General features: G+C 35.3%; 2 protein-coding genes across 12 annotated transcripts in view; one reads left to right on the top strand and one right to left on the bottom strand.

The window, feature by feature from the left end:
• The window catches only part of LOC128162430 (zinc finger CCCH domain-containing protein 10-like), a 58551-nt gene extending 49399 nt beyond the window's left edge, over positions 1-9152 (top strand). For all 11 annotated transcript variants that reach the window (XM_052825642.1, XM_052825635.1, XM_052825646.1 and 8 more), the window contains 2 exons: positions 815-2247; positions 7928-9152. In XM_052825642.1, the coding sequence (XP_052681602.1) occupies positions 1030-2241 (1212 nt within the window). In that variant the 5' untranslated portion in view covers positions 815-1029 and the 3' untranslated portion in view covers positions 2242-2247; positions 7928-9152. The remainder of the gene's footprint in view (positions 1-814; positions 2248-7927) is intronic.
• A 4998-nt stretch (positions 9153-14150) lies between these two features.
• LOC128163588 (tripartite motif-containing protein 59-like) lies at positions 14151-16303 on the bottom strand. The gene has a single exon (XM_052827217.1). The coding sequence runs from the start codon at positions 16207-16209 to the stop codon at positions 14323-14325; it is 1887 nt and encodes a 628-aa protein (XP_052683177.1). The 5' UTR covers positions 16210-16303; the 3' UTR covers positions 14151-14322.
• Positions 16304-20496: the final 4193 nt, after the last annotated feature.

Below are 20496 nucleotides of genomic sequence, written 5' to 3'. Positions count from 1 at the left end.
TATAGTGGTTCAATAAGCAATTTGTTCAATAAAAGTTTACATAATGGCAAATAAAAAAAATCAAGTAGGTTGAAAATCAAAGTTTCAAAGAGCAAATGGAATGTGACCTTTTTTGTATTTCATTTAAAACAGAAGTAGTTGTCTTCAAGAGGAAGAAAGGGAAAGCGTCGGTATTGCGACAATCACGGGTTTCAAGGGTTTGTGTGCTTTTTGTATCGTGTAATTGCCCGTCTTTTCCTCTCATTTGAGCACGGTAATAAAATCAATACCTACAAGTTTTGTGACTCAGCTGACTGGTTTGGGTTTTTTTTTTCTAGAATGTTTTTAGCTCAATATTACCGAATATGATAATATAATGACAGGGTTGGGTTAAATTACCTTACAGCAGCGAGTTCCTGAAAAAAAAATGTACAGGTTTTATGCGGGATATAATCAATCTATGCAGATATATATATACAAGGAACTGCGATTTTTTTCCTCTGCAATAGACTCCCTTGACGATTACCACCGAGCACGAACTTTTCCCATTTGGTTGTAAAGGCCCATCAATTTAGATTTTTATCCGCAGATTGTACAACCTTATTTGGAGCATTCTTAATGTTGATGGTTGTTTTTATTGCAGATTTAGAGGATTTCGCGCGATTATTAATCTTGGTAATTTTTTTCTTTTTTGTGTTTTGGTAGCTAATGCCATTATTGCCAGAGAACCATTGCCTTCACCTTCCGCCATTGTAGCAATATTAACTCGTTCTTCGATGGAGCAGTCTTAAAAACAAAACCCGCATCAATTGTCAACTTTTGTTTTATTTTCCAGATCATGGCTACTAGTTGTCGTTTGGTGATGACGCTTTGAGGATTGACCAATCAGAGATGAGCTTTGGATGATATTATTATCAGCGTGTGCTCGACTGACAGTATTTATTAGGTGCATGTGTATTCCAATGTGATTTGATATAAAAAGCCACATTATTTGACGCAAAAAAACATTATTATAACGTGCGATTATATTAACATATACAAAAAAACACTATGTCTGAAAACAGTGACACATCCAGCGAGGAGAGCTTAGCCTCCAAACAGAATGGAAAAGATGATGACATTTGCCGCGATTTCTTGCGAAATGTTTGTAAGCGGGGCAAGCGTTGCAAATACCGTCACCCAAACACAGACGAGGCGCGAGATCTCGGCAGGCAGAACATCACGTTCTGTCACGACTTTCAAAACACGGGGTGCAGGAGAGGTAACTGCAAGTTCCTACACTGCACGAGAGAGGAAGAGGAACATTACAAGCAGACCGGGCAACTTCCGGTCCGGTTGCAGCAGGCGGCGGCGCTTGGACTTGGCGTGACGCCAAACGTGGACGTGCCGCTGTTAAGGGGAGAGATCCCCATTTGTAAGGACTACCTTAAAGGAAACTGCAAACGCGGAGCCAAGTGCAAATTCCGACACATTACTCAAGGGGAGTATGACTTTGAACTTCGGAAATCCGACCACAGAAATAACAACAATCAAATGTACGACCCGTATGAGGACGATTTCAATACGTTCGAAGCGTTTGAATACGGTCACACGGCGGGCGGGGTGAAGCGAAGGAGGTCGGACCGGGAGTTTGATGGTTTCGGGGGATTCGAAGGCAGGTATTCGTCGAGCCGTCCTTTTAGTTATCAGTTGTTAGAAGAGGAAAATTCTATGTTGCGACGGAAAGTGGAAGAGCTCAAAAAGCAAGTGGCGGATTTAACCGCAACTAATGAAGTGTTACTGGAACAGAACGCTAGGTACCGCGTCAGTAGGGCAAGTGCTGTACAATCCCTTAACCCTGCGGGCGTGCCGGTCAGTCAGCAACTAACAGCTGGCATCGGCGCAACCGCAAACCAGGCGCAACCTCTAAATCAGCTAGCTGTGAGCAGCCTCGCTCAGCAAATAGCGCTTAATAGTGAACTGGCATCCCAGCATGCTTTGCAGCAGCATCTGGCGAGAGAACTAGGTCAGCAGACCGCTGGAGGGTTGGCGGGGGCGACCCTTAACCCTTCCGTCACAATAAACCCAGGAAATATAGTTCCGGTCTCTCTTCCACAGAATGTTTCCTTGACTTCCGGTTCTATGCAACAGACACTTCCCCCGGTCGTCTCCATGACGCAAACGATGCCCCAGAATCTGCAGGGACCCCCTTCGGCGCCCCTGGTGTCGTACCCCATCGTGTCCCAAAATATGAGGGCGGCACCCAGCAGTCTGGCCCATTGACGCCAGGTTAGTTCACTTTATTCTTATAAGTTATACTGTACACATGGATATTTTCGCCCAATGACTCTTATTAGTGAATTCGCTCGCTTTTTACTATCATGTCATATCATAGTTCAATTTGCATTGTTCTATATACATTTGCTTTATAAATAGATATGAGTATACAGGATTTTATAAATATATCTAAAAAGACATTAATTTGATGTTAAATGTGGCGAAAAAATAGGGACGAACACTTTCTTTTGTACAGTGTTTTTATGAATCTCGGAACATATACACTGTATTCTTATGAATTTCCATAACAAGTCCCGGTGTCTAAAAACTAAGACGATCTCATTTGATCTCAGTCTCCCTTTTCCTTACATAAATATATAATTATTTTGAGACAGGGAGACAGAAATTTAAAGTGAGCTGGTCTAAGTTTTTATGGACCCCGTGCCGTATATTTTAGGATAATCTCCATATAGTACATGATTGCTGTGTTATGTTTCGGTCCATAGGAAATTAGTTTTCTTTTTTTTTTATCAGTTAAAAATGGTAGGTGTTGGATTTAATTATACCAATCCAATTATCTGTAGTTTGTATGGTTTTTTTTTCGAATTGAGCTGCTCTATAAATTAAAGCTGAAGATGCTGTACGAAAGCTTCTAAATGTTCAAAGTAAATGTAACTCTGACTCGCGCTGTGAACATCAATAAATGATAAGCCTGCATTGATTCTTCAACGACAAAATTACAAAAGAGGAGAAAGGAGTATCAAATTAATGTTAAAATTTTATATCTCTTGAAAAAAGGGTATAAATTGACTTGTTTTCGCCTATTCCATCAATACTCTTGTAATTGTTTGCATTGTGTCATACACTTGTTGAGGTAACCAATTTTACCACAACGACATATTAAATTCATGAATCACTTTTAAATTGTTATGTAACCTTTCTTGATTATTTTTTTTAATATCATTTTTTAAATAACATTTTACAAGAGTACAACTACATGAAATTATGTATCGGTTATGTTTTGCTGTATGCATCGTTTCCTTATATTAAAAAGTTCTCGATAGGAAGTTAAATTGCGATCGATTTTTCAAATACTGTCTCCAAGATCTTGAATGTTTTCTCGACTTGACAACAAACATTTTAAAGCTCTCTTATCCTTTCGGTGAAATTTGGAATCAATAATTAGGGATTATAAAAAAGAATGCGTTAATTTTGTTTAAAATCTGATTTTTTTATCGATAGTGTAGTAAATGATCTTAAAATTTGTTAATAGCTTGGTCTATCCATGAACATTTATACTAGTATATGTATGTCTCTGATCATTGGATAGCGTGTTGGCTAGCAATATTGGTGAAAAAAAGATAGAATAATCGCTATGTGATATATTACGTATTTGTATATGATCCCAGATATCGCCTCTTTAAGTAATGGTGGTCATTAAAAATACATCAAATTTTAATCAAAGAATGTCTCAAATATTACGTCTAGACTTGTCTGTTTGGTCAGCCCCTCAAATATATTGTTTTCAAACGTATTTGTAAATCCGGAAGGACTTTTAGGCTACTAGACCGTTATGGATTTTGTGGGAAGGGGTACGGTGGGGATGAGGAGTTTGTGGTTTTAGACTTTACATGTATATGACTCCCATTCTTTTGAACTGCGTTTTCCCAATTTTGCTATACGTTAATTCAAGCAAAGTCTTTGCTACTCTAAACGCCATCCCTACAATCTCTGGGTGGTAATTTTCCAAGCTATGTATTCGTACGAAAATTTGCCCGCTCTCTTTTGTAATGTTGGGTTTCGCAACAAAGGGATTATTAATTTACCCATTCTTTATTGATACAAGATATCTATCTGTTCTGCCTGTTTTGTCGTTAATGGCTTGATTTGTCATAAAGGGTGACTGGAAAATGACAGAACACTGAGTGTATACCATCAATCGCCCTTTTCTTCCCCTGTGCCATCAATCTCATTTTTGGATATATATATCCCGCACATTTCCTCCCAAGTTTTTTGCCGCTGAAAAGAAGAGAAAATGATAGACATAAGTGTTCGGAAATTGATCCGTATTAGCCTTAAATGATGGACCGTGCTCCGAGAATGTCCAAACTTGAGAGCTATTAATCTCTTAACGGCATGTCGTAAATCAGCCAAAAAGAGGAACGGGTTGTCGTTAAAATTCTGTAGCATGTTATTATTTTAAGACGCAGGGCTACTTTTGTTCCACTGCATGCGATTATTATTTTCTTGAAATATTGCTTTTCGATACGAAGTCTATATTTACCTAACATTCATTTTTGGGATCAAATGCATTGGTTTGACAATTTCTTGGCTTGCTCGCTGTGTATGGTCAAAAACTATGAAGAGTAAACTATTCCTGCGTTTTCTTAAAATAGACCATAATAAAAATGCTTAAAATCATTGATTATGTTTGTGTAATTGATATTATTGAATAAAATGAATAATGTAGATATGATAAAATACAGTCTTTGAGCGAGTGAGTCCAGGGCTTCTACGTATTTTTATAAAACACTGTGTAGTTTAAAACAAAAACCCCAAGCTTATAAACCATTCCGAACGTACATCTAATCACAAATATTTTAGATTCAGATTGTGTAATTCATTACGACATATAGTTCGAGTAAATACCTTGTACTCTCTCTCTCTCTCTCTCTCTCTCTCTCTCTCTCTCTCTCTCTCTCTCTCTCTCTCTCTCTCTCTCTCTCTGAAATGTTTGTTAATCTTGAAGCGTCGAAACAAAATCAATAGAGTGGGTTCCCTAAATCTTGTTTCATATAATTAAGGACAGCGATGAGCTTGAACTATCGGACCATCTAAGTCAACCGAGCGTTTTATCTTTAATGATGTGTTGGGCCCTTTTGATCTCGGTAATCTTTCAATGTTGCCCCCTATTCAAATAGCACTGTTCTTTTCTCACCAATTGCTTGAACTATAAGCAGAAATTGATAGCCCTTTTCAACACATTCTCTGAAGATTCCCAAAAAACTGTCGACGCCTGACGTTTCGGCCAATTAATTAATTAAATTGCGTCTGTTTGCTATCTTTCTTCTTTTACGAAAAAACGATTTTTGAGAGAGACGATATCCACAATTTACCACAAATATGTATCTATACCTTATACTTCAAAATTAGGCAGAAATTCATTCAATTGAGGGATGTGCGACTAAACTATTTAATCATTTTTAGACAGCGGGTCTCCATGGTGAATTAAGATTAACAATCAACCCCAAGTCTCCTATTTCGGTCAGGCGTCAAATTTTGAAAAGAATGACCCGTGTAGTCTTAGTGTTCCTGTGGTTTCAAACAGCATCGATCATCGATCCAATGGCCCAGTATGCACGATCTTCCATCTATTTTTCCCTATTCTCACTTTGTTCTGGAATCTTTATTGGTCTTTTTTATAAGACGCAGACTTGGATTCGAAGAAGACATTCCATGGAGAGACAATGGCGCTACATAAATCAGCAGGCTCGATACCTGGGCCTCCTTTTTAATTTCGAACAGTAAGCAGATTAGAGCTTGTCTTGTACGCCAGCAATGTTAAGACCCCGTCATTTATCATGCCAGAGCTCGGTCACTGATGCCTATTGTGCATGCCGGAGACCCATTGCACTTACAGAAAAGGTGGGGATCTGTAATGGGTAATGTTATATAAAGACGATGCATTGACACGTTAAGACAAGGGATATCGGGAAACTTGTGTCTTGCACTGCTTGTCTTATATATATATTGGTCCCAAAGCTTTGCGGGGAAAACTGACCCATTTACGACTTCTTTATAAATCGAATTCTTCCAATCTCTTCCTCTTCGCCGCCTTTCTTTCCTGGTTACCTTAATCAATCGGAGATCGTATTAATATTTCATTATCACCCGACTTTGGTATTCCTCTTAATGACTCCGTTTTTTTGTTTTTTTTCTTCTTCTCTCTCATTTTTTTTTTTACAAACGCGAACTCTCTCAGGTTTTTCATTCATTGAGTCTCATTCTGTGCAGGTTTGTAGGTATGAACATTTCATAACAAACATGCATATATGGCAAGAGGCACGCGAAAAGGTGTGTATGAATGACAGGCCCTAGACATCTCACAGCTTTATTAAATATTTAATTTTTTTCTGCTGGATAAACTAGTTCGGCTCACGATGTCCTTTTCACTGCAATGGGTCTAAATAATGCATTAAGTATAGGCGAACGCGGTCCGTTGTACTTTTTCCCGCCAAGAAGTACGAACCACAGTGACCTCTTTACGTAAGACTTTATAGTGGTTAGATAAGAGACTCCATGACTGGTCGTAGAGTACGGACCTAAAAAAAACATTCAAAGGTTCTCGCAGAGTACGTAAACCGGTGATTGTTTTAGATGGCACGTGATATCAATGTGGCTTGGTAAGAGAACATAAAACTAATTTTAGGGTCTTCAAAATGATCAGCGAGTAAAGAGCACGTGATATGAAAAGTTCATCTTAGTGGTCGACACTGGTCGTAGAGTTCAGAGCAAGAATCTTACAAAGGTCTTAAAATAGTCGTCGAGATCTTAAAGGGCCTTTGTTAAAGTCAGTTTATAAAGATCATTTGGTTTTTAAAAGACCGATCAGAGTGTTCAGATAGTTGTACGCGTTATATAGAAGAAAGTTGTACACAGCGCCAGATGAGAAAGAAATTTAGAGAATTTATGTACGATAAAATATAATGTTAAAAGTCATAGTTTTGTCACAGAAAGTACGGACCACGTGATTTTTTAAAGGTCCTCAGAGAGTTTAGATTCATGAAGTTATACACTGTCAATGAAAACAAGTACATGTAGACAGCGTCAGAAGAGAAAGAACACTGTTCGAGGAAATAAGATGACATATTGCCAACAAATCTAAGCTTTGTTTCTCAATGCTTCTTTGGGAAATCGTTCTTGGCAGTTTCTAGTGATTGCACATCATGTAATTGAGAAAAGTGTGAACATAAGAGACATTTCTCAGCGGTGTTCAGCAACTGTCAGGCGAGAAGGAGTTCTTGATATAGGCTTGGAGAACATTGTACATCTATCATTCATAATTTACTCCAGCGGTGCTAGACTACATTTTCTTGTTGGTGATCATTTTTGGGTGTCATTGGTAGTGACGAGACACTTTTTATAAAATATTACATGTAATCATTACTTTGAAAAGATGGTCCTTTTTTGCCCATTTTATTATGGGTGGGATTTTTTGTGGGTTTTTTTATTTATAAAGGTTGGCACTAAATTTGAAAGAATCTATTCGGCCCGACATGAATTTAAGAGTAGTTTCTTTGTATTTGAATGATAGTACTACTCAATTATTAAAATAAAACGTGTTGTTCCTGACAGATTCCGTATCGGAAAAAACGAAAAAGCTAGTGTAATGATCATGTCTCAATTAACCAGTAATGAAAAACAACACCCATTGTTTTATAAATGACGCTGCTTAAAATGAAACCACTTCAAAATTCAGCTGTACTTTAACGTAACTCGAGATGAGCTATGATGGTTTATTTGTTTTTTATTTGTTTTTTGTTTCTAGTTTTTTAAACTATTTTTTATATTTCAAATTTCTCTTAATATTTTCTGTTAAGATGACGGTTTTGTCAGAGATTTTTGCATTGTCTATAAAAAAAAAATTGCATTGAATCAACATATTTATTCATAAACTCTTATTTTTTTTCAGAAGTATGAGGCTACATTCGTGTAGTGTGGGAATATCTACTTCCGGTGTTAATTCTTGAGGAAAGAAGGAAGTAAAAGAGGGATTCCGAGATCTCGCGTGAACACAAAATCAAAATGGCGGAGTTTCACCACACCAAAACAAATACCCTCTGAAGATTTGGATGCAAAGGGGGTACTGTTAAGACGGATGCAGAAGTGATGCGAGGAAATCACTTTCAAACATCCTCATCTCGATAACCCTTGTTTCATTTTCATTTTGAAAGTCTAATATATGGTCACAAGGTTTAATATTCTCCCGATGATCTCATACAGTGTTTTGCATTGTGTTAGTTAAGTATATATACAGTTCAACTGGATAAAAGAGCAAAGAAGCAAGCTTTTAGTCTCTTCAGTTTTGTTTCTTTTATTTTTCTTTGATAAATGCCAAGGAGACTATGAGCTTGTTTCATTTTTGTGCTATATTAAGAAGCATTAGCTTTAACTGTTTAAATCTTCAGTTTGTTTCAGAATCTATTTTTCTTTGAGAAATGTCAAGTTGACTACGAGCTTGTTTCATTTTTGCGCTATATTAAATGTATATTTTTTTGGCCATGATAGCCGATTGCGGGATAAAAAAAATTCATTGGTTCTCGATGATGTTATTGATTTGAAAGCTTTTGGTTGAATTGAACACTCATTCAAATAATATTTCTATAGAAATATTCGTTCAAGATTATGTTCATTGATAAATTGATCACTGTTTCTTTTAATATGTTTTTTTTAATGTTAATTGCTATTTTGATATTAATTTTTATTTGGAACATTATTTGTTTTAAGCGGGGTTTTTTTGTTCATTCAATTAATGAACCACTTTTCATTGTGCATTCGATTGAGTTTCTCTATTGGTTGTGTTTTTTGTTGGAGTTTTAAACACCATTATTAATTTGAAAACATAAAAAACCAAGAGACAACGAAACTAGCACGCAATTTTTGTCAATAAAACTAAAGGAAATTGTAAAATTTTAAAGAAACACAACCTTTGCTCTCGTGTTCTGTATTTTCCGAAAACAGTTGTAAATCCATTGGAGATTTGAGCATCCCTGTCTGACTCAGAAGTTACTACGTCATACGTGATCATAAAACAAAATTGCATTTTTCTGGTCATTCATATTTATTGATTAATATGATATTCAATACTTTATATTTTTTGAGTTGTAGAAAAAAACAAATTAAAAACACAACTGTTATTGCTATGTTAAAGTTGTTTTTTTTAATTTTGTGTTGAACGGATTGTAATTATCTGAACATTACACACCCTTTAGATAAATCCCTGTAGAAAAGAGTGACAGACTGATGACGTACAAGCTGGAGTACTTAACGATTTTCATAAAAAAAAATCTTCCGTTTTGTTGTGGAAATATAATAAGTAATTTAATATTCTTATAATATTTTAGTACACAAACGGCATAATTGTACGCAAACTGTTGAATTACATGTTAATTTAAAAAAAAATTTCCGTCGGGTTCGGTTTGTTCAGTGACGTCATACAAAAACTGATTTTATTATAATATAGTTGTGAAAACCGCTATACAACAACACATTGTGTCATTGTGTATCAGTTAGACCGACATAGATTGTATGTCGAGACTTTGGATGATGCTATCGAATGTGAGCAGATTTTAACACATATATTTGAAAAAAAAAATGCGAGTTGAAATGCCAAGAATAACAAGTAAATGAGCATGGTTTTGGTTAATGGGAAATGAATCTTTTTTGACACTGTAAAACATAACTATACTGCCGCAAATTTATTAGGTAATTCATTGGTCCTTGTTTTAACAACAGCATGGTAGAATAGACTGACGTCATACTTCCAAACGATAAAGTAATAAACTTCCATATATAGAAGATTTAGCTATTCCTTCTAAGAAACGCGTCATTCCAAAACGATACATTCATGCAAATTACCTATTTATTACTCACTTTATATTGATGATTAAACAGATATGTTGAGTTTAGACACTATTGTGATGTCATTCCTTTGTTCCAGAAGTCTTTAAACTTTACATGTACCTGTGACAGTCAGATATTAGTGAGCTTCTTAATATCAGACCGTTACCAGTGGTTACAGTACTGATATCCTCCAAAATCGGACTGTGTCGGGTAAATCAAACAAACAAAAAAGTTCTGTATGAAAAAAATAATATCGGACAGTTCTCGGCCATTGATAGCGGGCCCCGAAACTGTCTGATATTTTTTCATATGGAACTGTTTTCGGCATATATCCATTACATTGATGTAAATTGCAACAGCAAAACGCGTTCCTTTAGTGTTTCATACGGGTTATCGATAATCATAAATCGCTTCAGCGGGTTGTGGGGGTTTTTTTTATGTCAATTCTGAGGCCGCTTCCTACGCTCATACCCGCATGAACGGCCAGATACAGCATTTTATAGAAATATTGAACTCTATCAAATTTACTGGAACCGTGATCAATAAATTTTATCAAAGTTGATATTTGTCTTATTTGAGGCAATGAGAAGCCAATAAATATATAATAGTCCCCTTTTTATTGGCAAATTTTAATGAAGATCTTCATTCATCTTCATTCAAGATGTCACAATGAATATTAAACCCGCGAGAAATATGAAGTTGAAATAGAATGAATTATGTACATGTTCAATTGTTTCACTGACGAGGCAAATAATGTTGTAGACGATGAATGAATACATCATAAAAAATCGTTATCATGGAGATTTGTTAAATGAGCGATGTGAGGATGGACTTCGTATTGATTGAAGGATTGCAACCGATTGGCTCGCTGCATATGACTAATGTCACAGTTTTATCATTTTTACAAAAAGGTAATAAATGCAGAAAATGGGTGCCTTTTTTAATTAATATCATTGTTTGCCCATTTATCAGTTTAAAAAGGCATGATACCATAAAACGGTACGTATTCACGTGACATTTTAATACTATTTCTGAAATTTCTTTCAAAAGAACTAGATTTTTATAAAGAGTCGCATATTATTGCAGCATTAAAAAATAAAAATAACCAATGTTTTGATATGCCATTTTCACACAACTGTTAAAAATCAATGAAATTTTGAAAAAGAAAACTATAAATCTGGATGATTTATCAAAATATTAACCAAGAATTCGTCATCCCCTAAAAAATTACCGAATATTTTTATTATATAAAATGTATATAGATATCAACATGAAAATGTGTAAAATGGAACATTAAAGCATCTGATCTACAATTACATTTTAATGTACATATGTTGAGACTATAAAGTAAGATTGAAATGAATAATTTCTCACGTGTTTAACAAATATCACGTGACATGTGACATTGATGCACGTATGTTTGCATGTGATCAACTATATCACCCTGCACAATCAAATAATAAAATTTTGTTTCACTGGTAAATCAAAAATCGCTTTAAAACTGTTTTCGTGTACTTGATTGAAAATAATTCATCAGTATCTGACAGAAATTGCTTTTTGATTGGACAATTATTAAATAATGGAATGGAAGTCATTCATCTCCGATAGAGTTATCTCTCTTTATTGATGATTACATCGAAGGGACTTTTAAATTGCATTTTAATGTTGGTTGAAAAGCAATATTTTTAAACAGGTCAATTCAATGAGTTTTCTAGATCATTCACATGGGCGACATACTACCTGTAGTAGAAAAAATATATCTCATCCCCCTGTGCAGTTTGGTGTCCATGGTCCATTTATACAAAAAGTTGATAGTCACATCCATCTTGGTGTAAATCTCCAATATGATGGAGGTTGGAAACAACATATTAATTCTATTCATAAAAAGCTTGTATAAGGTTAAACCTATTGAAACTTGTTAAATATAAGCTATGTAGATGCTCTCTAAAAAAATATTTTTTTCATTTATAAGACCAGTTTTAGAATATGCTGATATAGTTTGGGATAATTGTTATGATAGAGAAGTTAAACTTCTAGAAGATATTCAAGTAACTGCTGCAAGGATTATATCAGGTCTTAGAAGTAACTCATCCAGGTCAGCTCTATATGATGAATTGGGTATTGATCTACTATCAGATAGAAGAAAGCTAGGTTCATAAACTCACATTATTTTATAAAATGGTCCATGGTCTTGCTACCAAATATCTACAGGATTTACTTATGCCATGTACACCGCAAAATAATTACTCACTAAGACACCAAGATGATTTTAAATTTGTTATACCCCAGATAAAAACAACTGCCTTTATGAACAGTTTTCTACCTTCGTCTATAAAATTATGGAATGAATTACCTCTTCACATTAGAATTTTACCAACTGAGTCTTCATTCAAAACAGCCATAAAAAACATATTCTTTAGAAAGCCAAACAAACTTTATGACTTTGGAAACAGAAACGCAAATATTATACATTGTCAGATAAGAAATAATGCAAGCAATTTAAATGCTGACCTATTCAATCATTTTTTGTGTGAAAATTCTATTTGTGATATGTGTGGTTATGTATGTGAAAATGCTTATCATTATTTTTTTGTCTGTCCACATTATGATGCACAGAGGCAAGTTTTTATACAGTCAATAAGTAATTTACACTTAGATATCCCCATCTCTCTGGACTTATTGTTATATGGGGACAGTAGTTTGCCTTATAACGAAAATGTTGCTATATTTAAGATTGTACATGATTATATATTAGCTACCAAAAGATTTAAGTTTTAATGCATTATTCACAGTGTCACTCAAACAGCTGAACTGCTAGCTTTCTACAACTATTTTTCATTTTGTACATAAATAATACCCGGTACCAAGCATTTTGATTCCACTTATTTTTCCTTTGTTTTTCTCTACTATATTCTATTGTTACATTGTACCATCAATGTTTGTCAAATTGACCGTTAAAGGAGAGGGCTCAAATAGGCAGATTGCCTGCTGCCCAATCCTATTATGTAATATTTTTTACATAATAAAATATTGTTTAAATACTACCTGTATGTACTATCACATACAACGTAAATTCACAAATGGATATAATGGGAAGTAGGAATCTTATGTTATACCTTTTTGAAAATCATCATAATAAAAAAACACCAATACTGACCCATGCGTGAATGTACAGAAAGAAGCTGATTCTCGCGTATTCAGAGGTCCTTACACCATTGAAAAGGAAACATTAATTTACATCTCCGAACGAATTTATTGCGCAGCAAATTTAAATCAAATGTAAATAGCTGGCACGCGCGGATGGGGGAGGTCAAAAGCTTTTGGGAGGGGATCTAACTTTTGTATTTTCGTATGACTGCAATGTACAACTATTTAAAAAGAATTGGAAATTTAAATTACATGAGAATACTGAAATTTTAGAGAAAATTATTCTATCCCAATTCAATAGAATAATTTGATAGTCTGTATGTGGAATTTTTTTTACAAATTAGTTGACACGTTTTGAAATATTTTAAGTGATTTTTTTTCGTTTTTATGATTTTAATATCTCTAAGAAAATGAGTAAAGACTACAATGTAAGTTATCATACAGTTTAAAAACACATTGGTTGAAATTTGATTGTTGTAAATTTTCATATCCAAAAGAACCATAATTGTCCTCTCTCCTGCCCTACGCTTGATAAAAGGATAGAATAGTTTTTCTCACGTCTCTTTTAGAGTTATCTTTCTTATATTAATACAAAACAGCTCATTCTATTTTACAATATTGTTCCTATTTCGTCATTTAAGTTTCCAGTTATCATTATATTAAACAAATAAAATGTAAGCGCATCCAAAATATTTGAAGGGGATAGGGGTCAGTGATAATTTTGTTTGAGGCGGGGTATAATTATACAATACAAATTTTAGTTTTGGGGTGCACGCATGAACTTATGTATAACCTTGGTACCCCCGTTTTGATAAACTTAATGTTATTGCTACTTAATCATAATTATGTATGGTATACACTAATAAGTATACTATTAAAATACCCACGTGAAAATCTTTTTTTAAATTCACGTGAATGAGTTTTGCTTAATATCGAACTTAGTTCTATTTCGTTTAGAATATTAGTTAATTGTACTTCAAAATATTTACAGTCTAAATATTATTGCAAATTTTCTTCTTAAACAACTATTTACGTCCCAACTGTGACAACATATTGCTTCGATCAAATGAAAATTGAAAAAATTCGCAAAGCAGCGTGTCAGTTAAGATACCTCATTGTGTTGGCAATAAAAATAATAGCAAAGAAAAAGTTTCAAAGTGATTTAATAAAGTTAACATAAACACGTTTATACAAATTTCAATCCTTAGATAATTGTCAAATGAACTTTACAGGTAAATCTATAAGCATAGCACTTTCACAATTCACGCTTCCGTTAGGGGGTTATATTTTCGGTATAATTTTCAGCGATGTTTTTTTTTAGTCAGTTTTCAGATTGTACACCTTTACGCAATTGCCGTTCGTAACCACAAGAAATGAGAGACTACCCTCCTTAAATCTCATACAGAACGGTTTGGGAACATCGGAGAGAATTCGGAGTAGCTTCCCTTTGCCTGACAGGATGTGGATATTGTTGGATTGTTCTCCCGCCACGTATATATTATCCAAGAAATCCACAGTCACGCATACCGGGCCAATCAGCTGCGGGTGTTTGTATACCCAGAGTGTCTGACCGTCATCGCGCATGGCAGTGACGGAATTTCCGCCGTAATGGCAGTGCACGATATCACCACTTCCGGTCACGGTCACCGAGTATGTCCACTTCCGGGTGGGGTAGGTCTTCAGAATATTACCCTGTTTGTCTAGTTTGATGATAGAGGTTGGCCGTGTGACGTAAAGGTATTCTTGGAATTTTGCGATCCCCAAGCAGGATTCGCCGGTTGGTATGGTTGACCCGAGGCTGAATTTTCCCATGGCGACTTTTTGTAGCGCGTTTAAGCCTTCCAGTGCAATTAATATGTCAGATCCTGACACGATTATGTCCCTTGGTTTTGGTCCGACAAGTTTTCCCTGAAGAATCGATTTTCCGACGCAGTCCAGGTAAATAAATCGGAAGTTTGGATAATCCGCCAGCAGAATCCCCCCGCTCGGAAGAAAACATCCCCCGTAAATCCAACTGTTCTCGATGGTGAATTCAGATTCCAAAGTCATGCGCGCCGATTTCACGTCAAACCCAAACTCCATGGAACAAGACTTCTGGAATACAGAGAGCTCGGAAAGCTTGGAAATGCTTTTCAATTCTTTGATTTTGGATGATAATTTCCCTTGGATATCGAATGACACTTTATTGATATAGGTCTTCTTTATTTCGTCAATTTTGTGCTTCACTTCGTAAAACTTACAGACGTAGGCGATATCTGATCCACTGTCTTTTACCTGAGAAAGCAGCTGTTTGCAATGTTCAACATAGTGTTTCTTTTCGCTAATGGCTTCCAGAGAGGAGTTTACTTTCCCTTTTCTGTCTTTCATGATCTTCGACAATTCCCGCAGATAGATTTGTTTCAGTTCCTCGAGATGAGCCTGCGTTTCTTGTAGCAGTTTCTCAGCCGACTGGATAAGTTCGTTGGATTGCCGATCTATCTGTGAAACATTCTCCTCTTCCTCCTTTGCTATGTTGTTCAGTTTGAGCGATAGCTTGTCGATCTCCCTCAATAATCGTTCCATCTGTTTACCCTCTTGAAGCTCGGTAAGACACTTATCGATGCTGTCGACATTATTGCATTTCCTGTGTTCAAAGCTCACACAAGTTGTACAGCAAGCCTCCTTATGGTCGGCACAAAACATTTTCATTATCTCCCCTTTATGTTTCGTGCAGACGTTCTCGGCAATCATCGCCGATCCAGACAGTTTTATTTCACTGAGTTGCACGAGCTTGTGATCTTGCGTCATCATATTCTTCCGGTGATATTTCGTACACATATCGCACAGAGACTCCATGCACGATTTGCACCAAAACGAGGCCGGTTGATCCTCTTGTGTCCTTCTGCACGCTTCGCACGTTTCATGGTCCTCCAAAGGCTTTTCGCTTTTTAGATAAGTGATCAAAGACTCGTTCAGCGGCAGTTGCTTGGCCCATTTTTCTGGTGAGCTAAACGTGCCAGGGGCAGCTACAAACTCTCTACACAGTGGGCACCGGAATCCAACAGGGGCTTCCTTAGCAATGCAGGTAGACACTATGTAAGATTCCAAGCAGGAGTGACAAAAGGAATGAAGACACGGCAGGTATCGAGGGTTTTTGTATCGTTCAAAGCAAACCGAGCACGTGGAAACATCGCCTTTGTGGGGCGGGCTATTCGAAGTAGCCATTGAATGTGTCCTGTTTATATTTTTTTTTCTTTACTGTACCACGAGTCTTCTCTCACAGGTCCAAGTTGGCTGAACGAATACTCACCGAAGGAATTTTCTACATGGCGATCCCGAAGCCACGAGACACATCCACGCCCGATTTAGCAATTGTTGAAACTATAATTACAATTTATTCCTTATCGTTTGTTTTCGAATGGTGATCAGTTAATTTATTATTGTTTTTATAGCATTTTCTAAAACTTTGTATTATAATTCTGATTGACGTCAAATACGTTATTTGATTACGGAAAAATCGAAATTATAAAGAGCATTTTTTCGGAGGATATCGTTATGGTTTTGTTCATGAAATGTTTTGGAATCATGAAGCGTCGTGGCGGCTCAATTTTCGTAAAATTCGTCAGTACCTCTTATCCACGAATTAACAACCTCCAGGAATCAATAAATTAGGGTAATATGGTTTTTTTTATTCGTTAAAATTCAAACGAACATAAATAATTATTTTATGAAATAAATATAACAACACGTATATAGATGCAGTAGCGCTGTCAGAAGTGCAGTTTAATAATTTATTTAAGACGCAAAAAGAATTTTTCTTGTGTTCTTTTTTATCTACAAAAACAAAACAACACATACATGTATTAGCAAAATATATGTAAAAATAACAAACATCTATGACTTATTGTGAGGGCGGATGGGTGGGGAAACATCTGCCTACACTGAGAGAGGGCCTTCGAATGACTTAAGGTCAGACGACGAGTTCCTCAAATTTAGATAACTTTTTCCAGGAATTTGTTAATGGTTAACTACTACTTTGACAAGTTTTCTTGCAAAAAATTAGGGTACCTTACCAGGCATTTCTGCAGAATACCAGAGTATGCAATTTCCCATATAATCTTCTTGAAAATACACTTGAATTGCTGCTATTAAAAAATAAAAGCATCTACAGGACAGCGAAATTCACTATATTAGAACTATATCTCCGCCGGGGCGGGGCTTTGATCTCACGACCTCAAAAACGCTTCTGATATTCAGCGGCCACGATTCTAACCACTCGGCCATCTAGATATATATAACCAAGTCACGTAAATTTTGACCATTTTTAAAGTAATTGTAAAATAAGTATTTTTTATTGGAACTCTTTATTACGAGGAGATACAAAAAAGATTCTCGAAGAACGTCTCGTCTGACCTTAAAACTCAATTTCTTTTCAATTCCTGCGTACCTTACGAGAATAGTCAATACTTGTAGAACAGTTTTTCTATAAATATATTTACATTTTCCAGTGTCTTTGCCTGTGATTACAATACGTATCGATTTTGTAGTATTTAAAACCCATAACTTCAAATGAAGCCAAATTGAGGCGCCAGCGGGGTTTGCTTATTTATATTTAAATATTTAATCGTATGATGGCTTAAAAATTGTATAGATATAAACAATAAGGAATCATTCTTTTAATATCATGAGGTGATAATTTCGGCCAGGGCGTGATCAAATCTATCATAAAGCCCTTCGGGCTTTATTGGATTTGATCACGCCCCGACCGAAATTATCACCTCATAATACTCAATAAAATGATTCCTTATTCCTTATATGATAACCACTCAAATTCGTAGTCTTCACAACAAACACCAGGTAAACGAGTGTTCGATCAAAACACGTGTTATGATACCTTGAATAAATAAATAAATTATATTTGAAAAAATCATACTATATGCTTTTGATCTAACCTGTACATCATATCAAATATCAGTATCAACTCACAGTTGGCGTTCAAAATTTTAATAAAAAGAATAACACAATGTACATACAATGTATTAAATGTAGTTGTATTAGTTTCACGTTCATCAAATATTACATGTTTATTTATAATTAGCCATGGCCATGCAGCAAATTAACCATCAGATCCAACTTATATTACATCATAATTGTTTACCTCTAAAATTGTACCCTAACAGAGTAGCGTAATGGATCTAAGTGGGTGCAACGGATCTGTAAATTCTAAGTTCGAATCCCACTGGGCCTTTCATAATATTTTTATTTCAAAAAAAAAATTTCAAACATATTTTTTTGTCAAATATTATAAAATTCTAAAACTGTGAAAGTATTTTGATTATAATGTACTTTTAGCCATATCAGTATCGACAGGTTTCCCATACCACCTTAAAATTAAAGATGTATCTTTCTATAGTTAAGAATTATCAATAATATCTAATATGTAAAATTTAAATATTTTCCAACATCTTTATAAAAACTTTCTTTGCAAAGGAGATCAGTATAGTATAGTCTATAAAAGGCAAACAACACCCAGCTCCCTTGACCCAGAAAAAAATCTTTAAAGGGTACCTGCAGCCCAGCCGATGTGAAACATATGTTAAAGAGTTTATTTACCAAAATTTAATGCAAAAAACCGCATCGAAATCGGTGCAAAAATAACGGAGTTACGCCTCTTCAAAGTGGCTATTTTTACCTGCTTTGGGAAATCTAATCAAGAGAAAACAGAATTAGGCGATAACGAGGCTTCAGCGGAAGTGACGTCACGAGGTCAACACGAGGGAAATTTCCTTACAAAGCTATACAAATTAAATTCGATTTTTCAGCCAAAATGATTGATATAGGTCTGATGTTTTGACGTATCTTGTTATTTTAAGTATTGTAGATCTAGAAATTTGTATCCGTTATTATTTTATTACAATCAGATTTCTTTTTAAAGGATTTTAAAATTTGTTATTCTCGTCGCCTTTTTACCGATGAATACGATATCTTTAAACGCTTACATGGGCAAATTTATGTTCATTATTCATTTTTTGATTACATAATATCCTTTCACACATGAGTGATCCGAGATAATGACACAGGTAAACAGGTAAACTAACGAAGCCACTGCTCCAGACACACGTGTATCTGGGGTATGTATACACAGGGTACACGAGTCTGGTGAACAAAGAGAGGGTTTCACACCTCTAGACTGGTAAATTGATTTGTGTATAATTAACTACTCAATTGTTAAAAGATAAAACAGAAAAATAAATTAGACTGTGTAAAATCAAGCATTCGTCAGCTAAAACATGTCCGTCAATCAGTGATTAAAGAATCATGCATGATACTATTAAATAGTAAAACTAATGTTCGAAGTAAATGCATTTATTAAGGTCTTCCGTTTCCAACGGAAGACCTTTCTATTATTGTGCTGGTTAAGATTATTCTTATTTTTCTTTTTTTCTTTTTTTCTTCCTAGACGCGAACTTTGAGGCTTCATATCGTGCTCATTTCTGAACGGTTTTTGCTCAAATTTTCAGGGCTAATGGACTTTACAAAACACTATCTTCATCAATTCATAAAAGTTAGAATTCCCTTTCCGGTAACGAGTTATTCCCCTTTTAAATTTTTTTAGGGCCTTTGGTTTCCAGACAAAGGCTCCGAGACTATGATAGCAGGGAATGGGAATTCAACGAATTTGAATAGCAGAGACATTGTAGTGGTGCACATTAGTTTTTGTTTTTAGATTACGTTTTTTATTTAGGAAAAGGTAGGGGGTCAAAAAAAAGGATTCCCAAAAGTGCAAAAATTTAGACATATTTTCCTTTATATCTTTTTAACGAAAAATATTTTGTAAAGACATGTAGAATAAAAGTTGTGCAGAATATCAAGGGCTTTCATTTAACACCAATAAAAAAGGGCTGGCCCCTTAAATTAAGGGCCAATAGCCTCTAAAAGTTTTTGCTTAATAACTCAAAAACGGTTAGGATTTTGATATGGCTGTCGCTGGAAAAGTTGTTTGTTGGGATCTCATAAAGGTCGTAACAATGTTATTTTGTAAGTGATTTGTGTAGTATGAGTGTAAAAAGCTTTACATGTTGACATGTACCTGTTTTCATTTGACAAGTTAACGAAAGTCTTTGTGCGTACAACTGGCATAAAGTTGCCGCAGAAAGTATGCTGGTTTATACAGGAGGCATTAATTCATAAGAATTTTTTTTGTTGTTGGAGTACAAACTTTTCCTTTAGGAGTTAAAGTCATTGTTGTTAAGTTCTTATAGTGCACTGTACAATTAATGTTTTAAATCAACACCCCCCCCTTCAAATATTAAACCTTTAAATGATGATCATCCCTCGCACATGGCTGAGGCTGAGGAGATCCGGCGCGAGTGGATAAGTGATCCGCCGTCGGTTCGTATTCTTCTACATGTACCTTATGACGCGTTTATGTTTCATATTTTGCACGGACACAACTATATTTTATTATGTTTTCAACTATTATATTGGTTTAAGATGAAAATATAAATTGAT

This window comes from Crassostrea angulata, chromosome 9, assembly GCF_025612915.1.
Source record: "Crassostrea angulata isolate pt1a10 chromosome 9, ASM2561291v2, whole genome shotgun sequence".
NCBI classification, from domain to species: domain Eukaryota; kingdom Metazoa; phylum Mollusca; class Bivalvia; order Ostreida; family Ostreidae; genus Magallana; species Magallana angulata.
The sequence above is the reverse complement of the archived record's forward strand: the minus strand, read 5'-3'. Positions and strand labels throughout refer to the sequence as shown.

What these genes read in the sequence shown, in the direction of transcription:
- LOC128163588 (XM_052827217.1), bottom strand. Translation starts at nt 16,209, where the DNA reads ATGGCTACTTCGAATAGCCCGCCCCACAAAGGCGATGTTTCCACGTGC.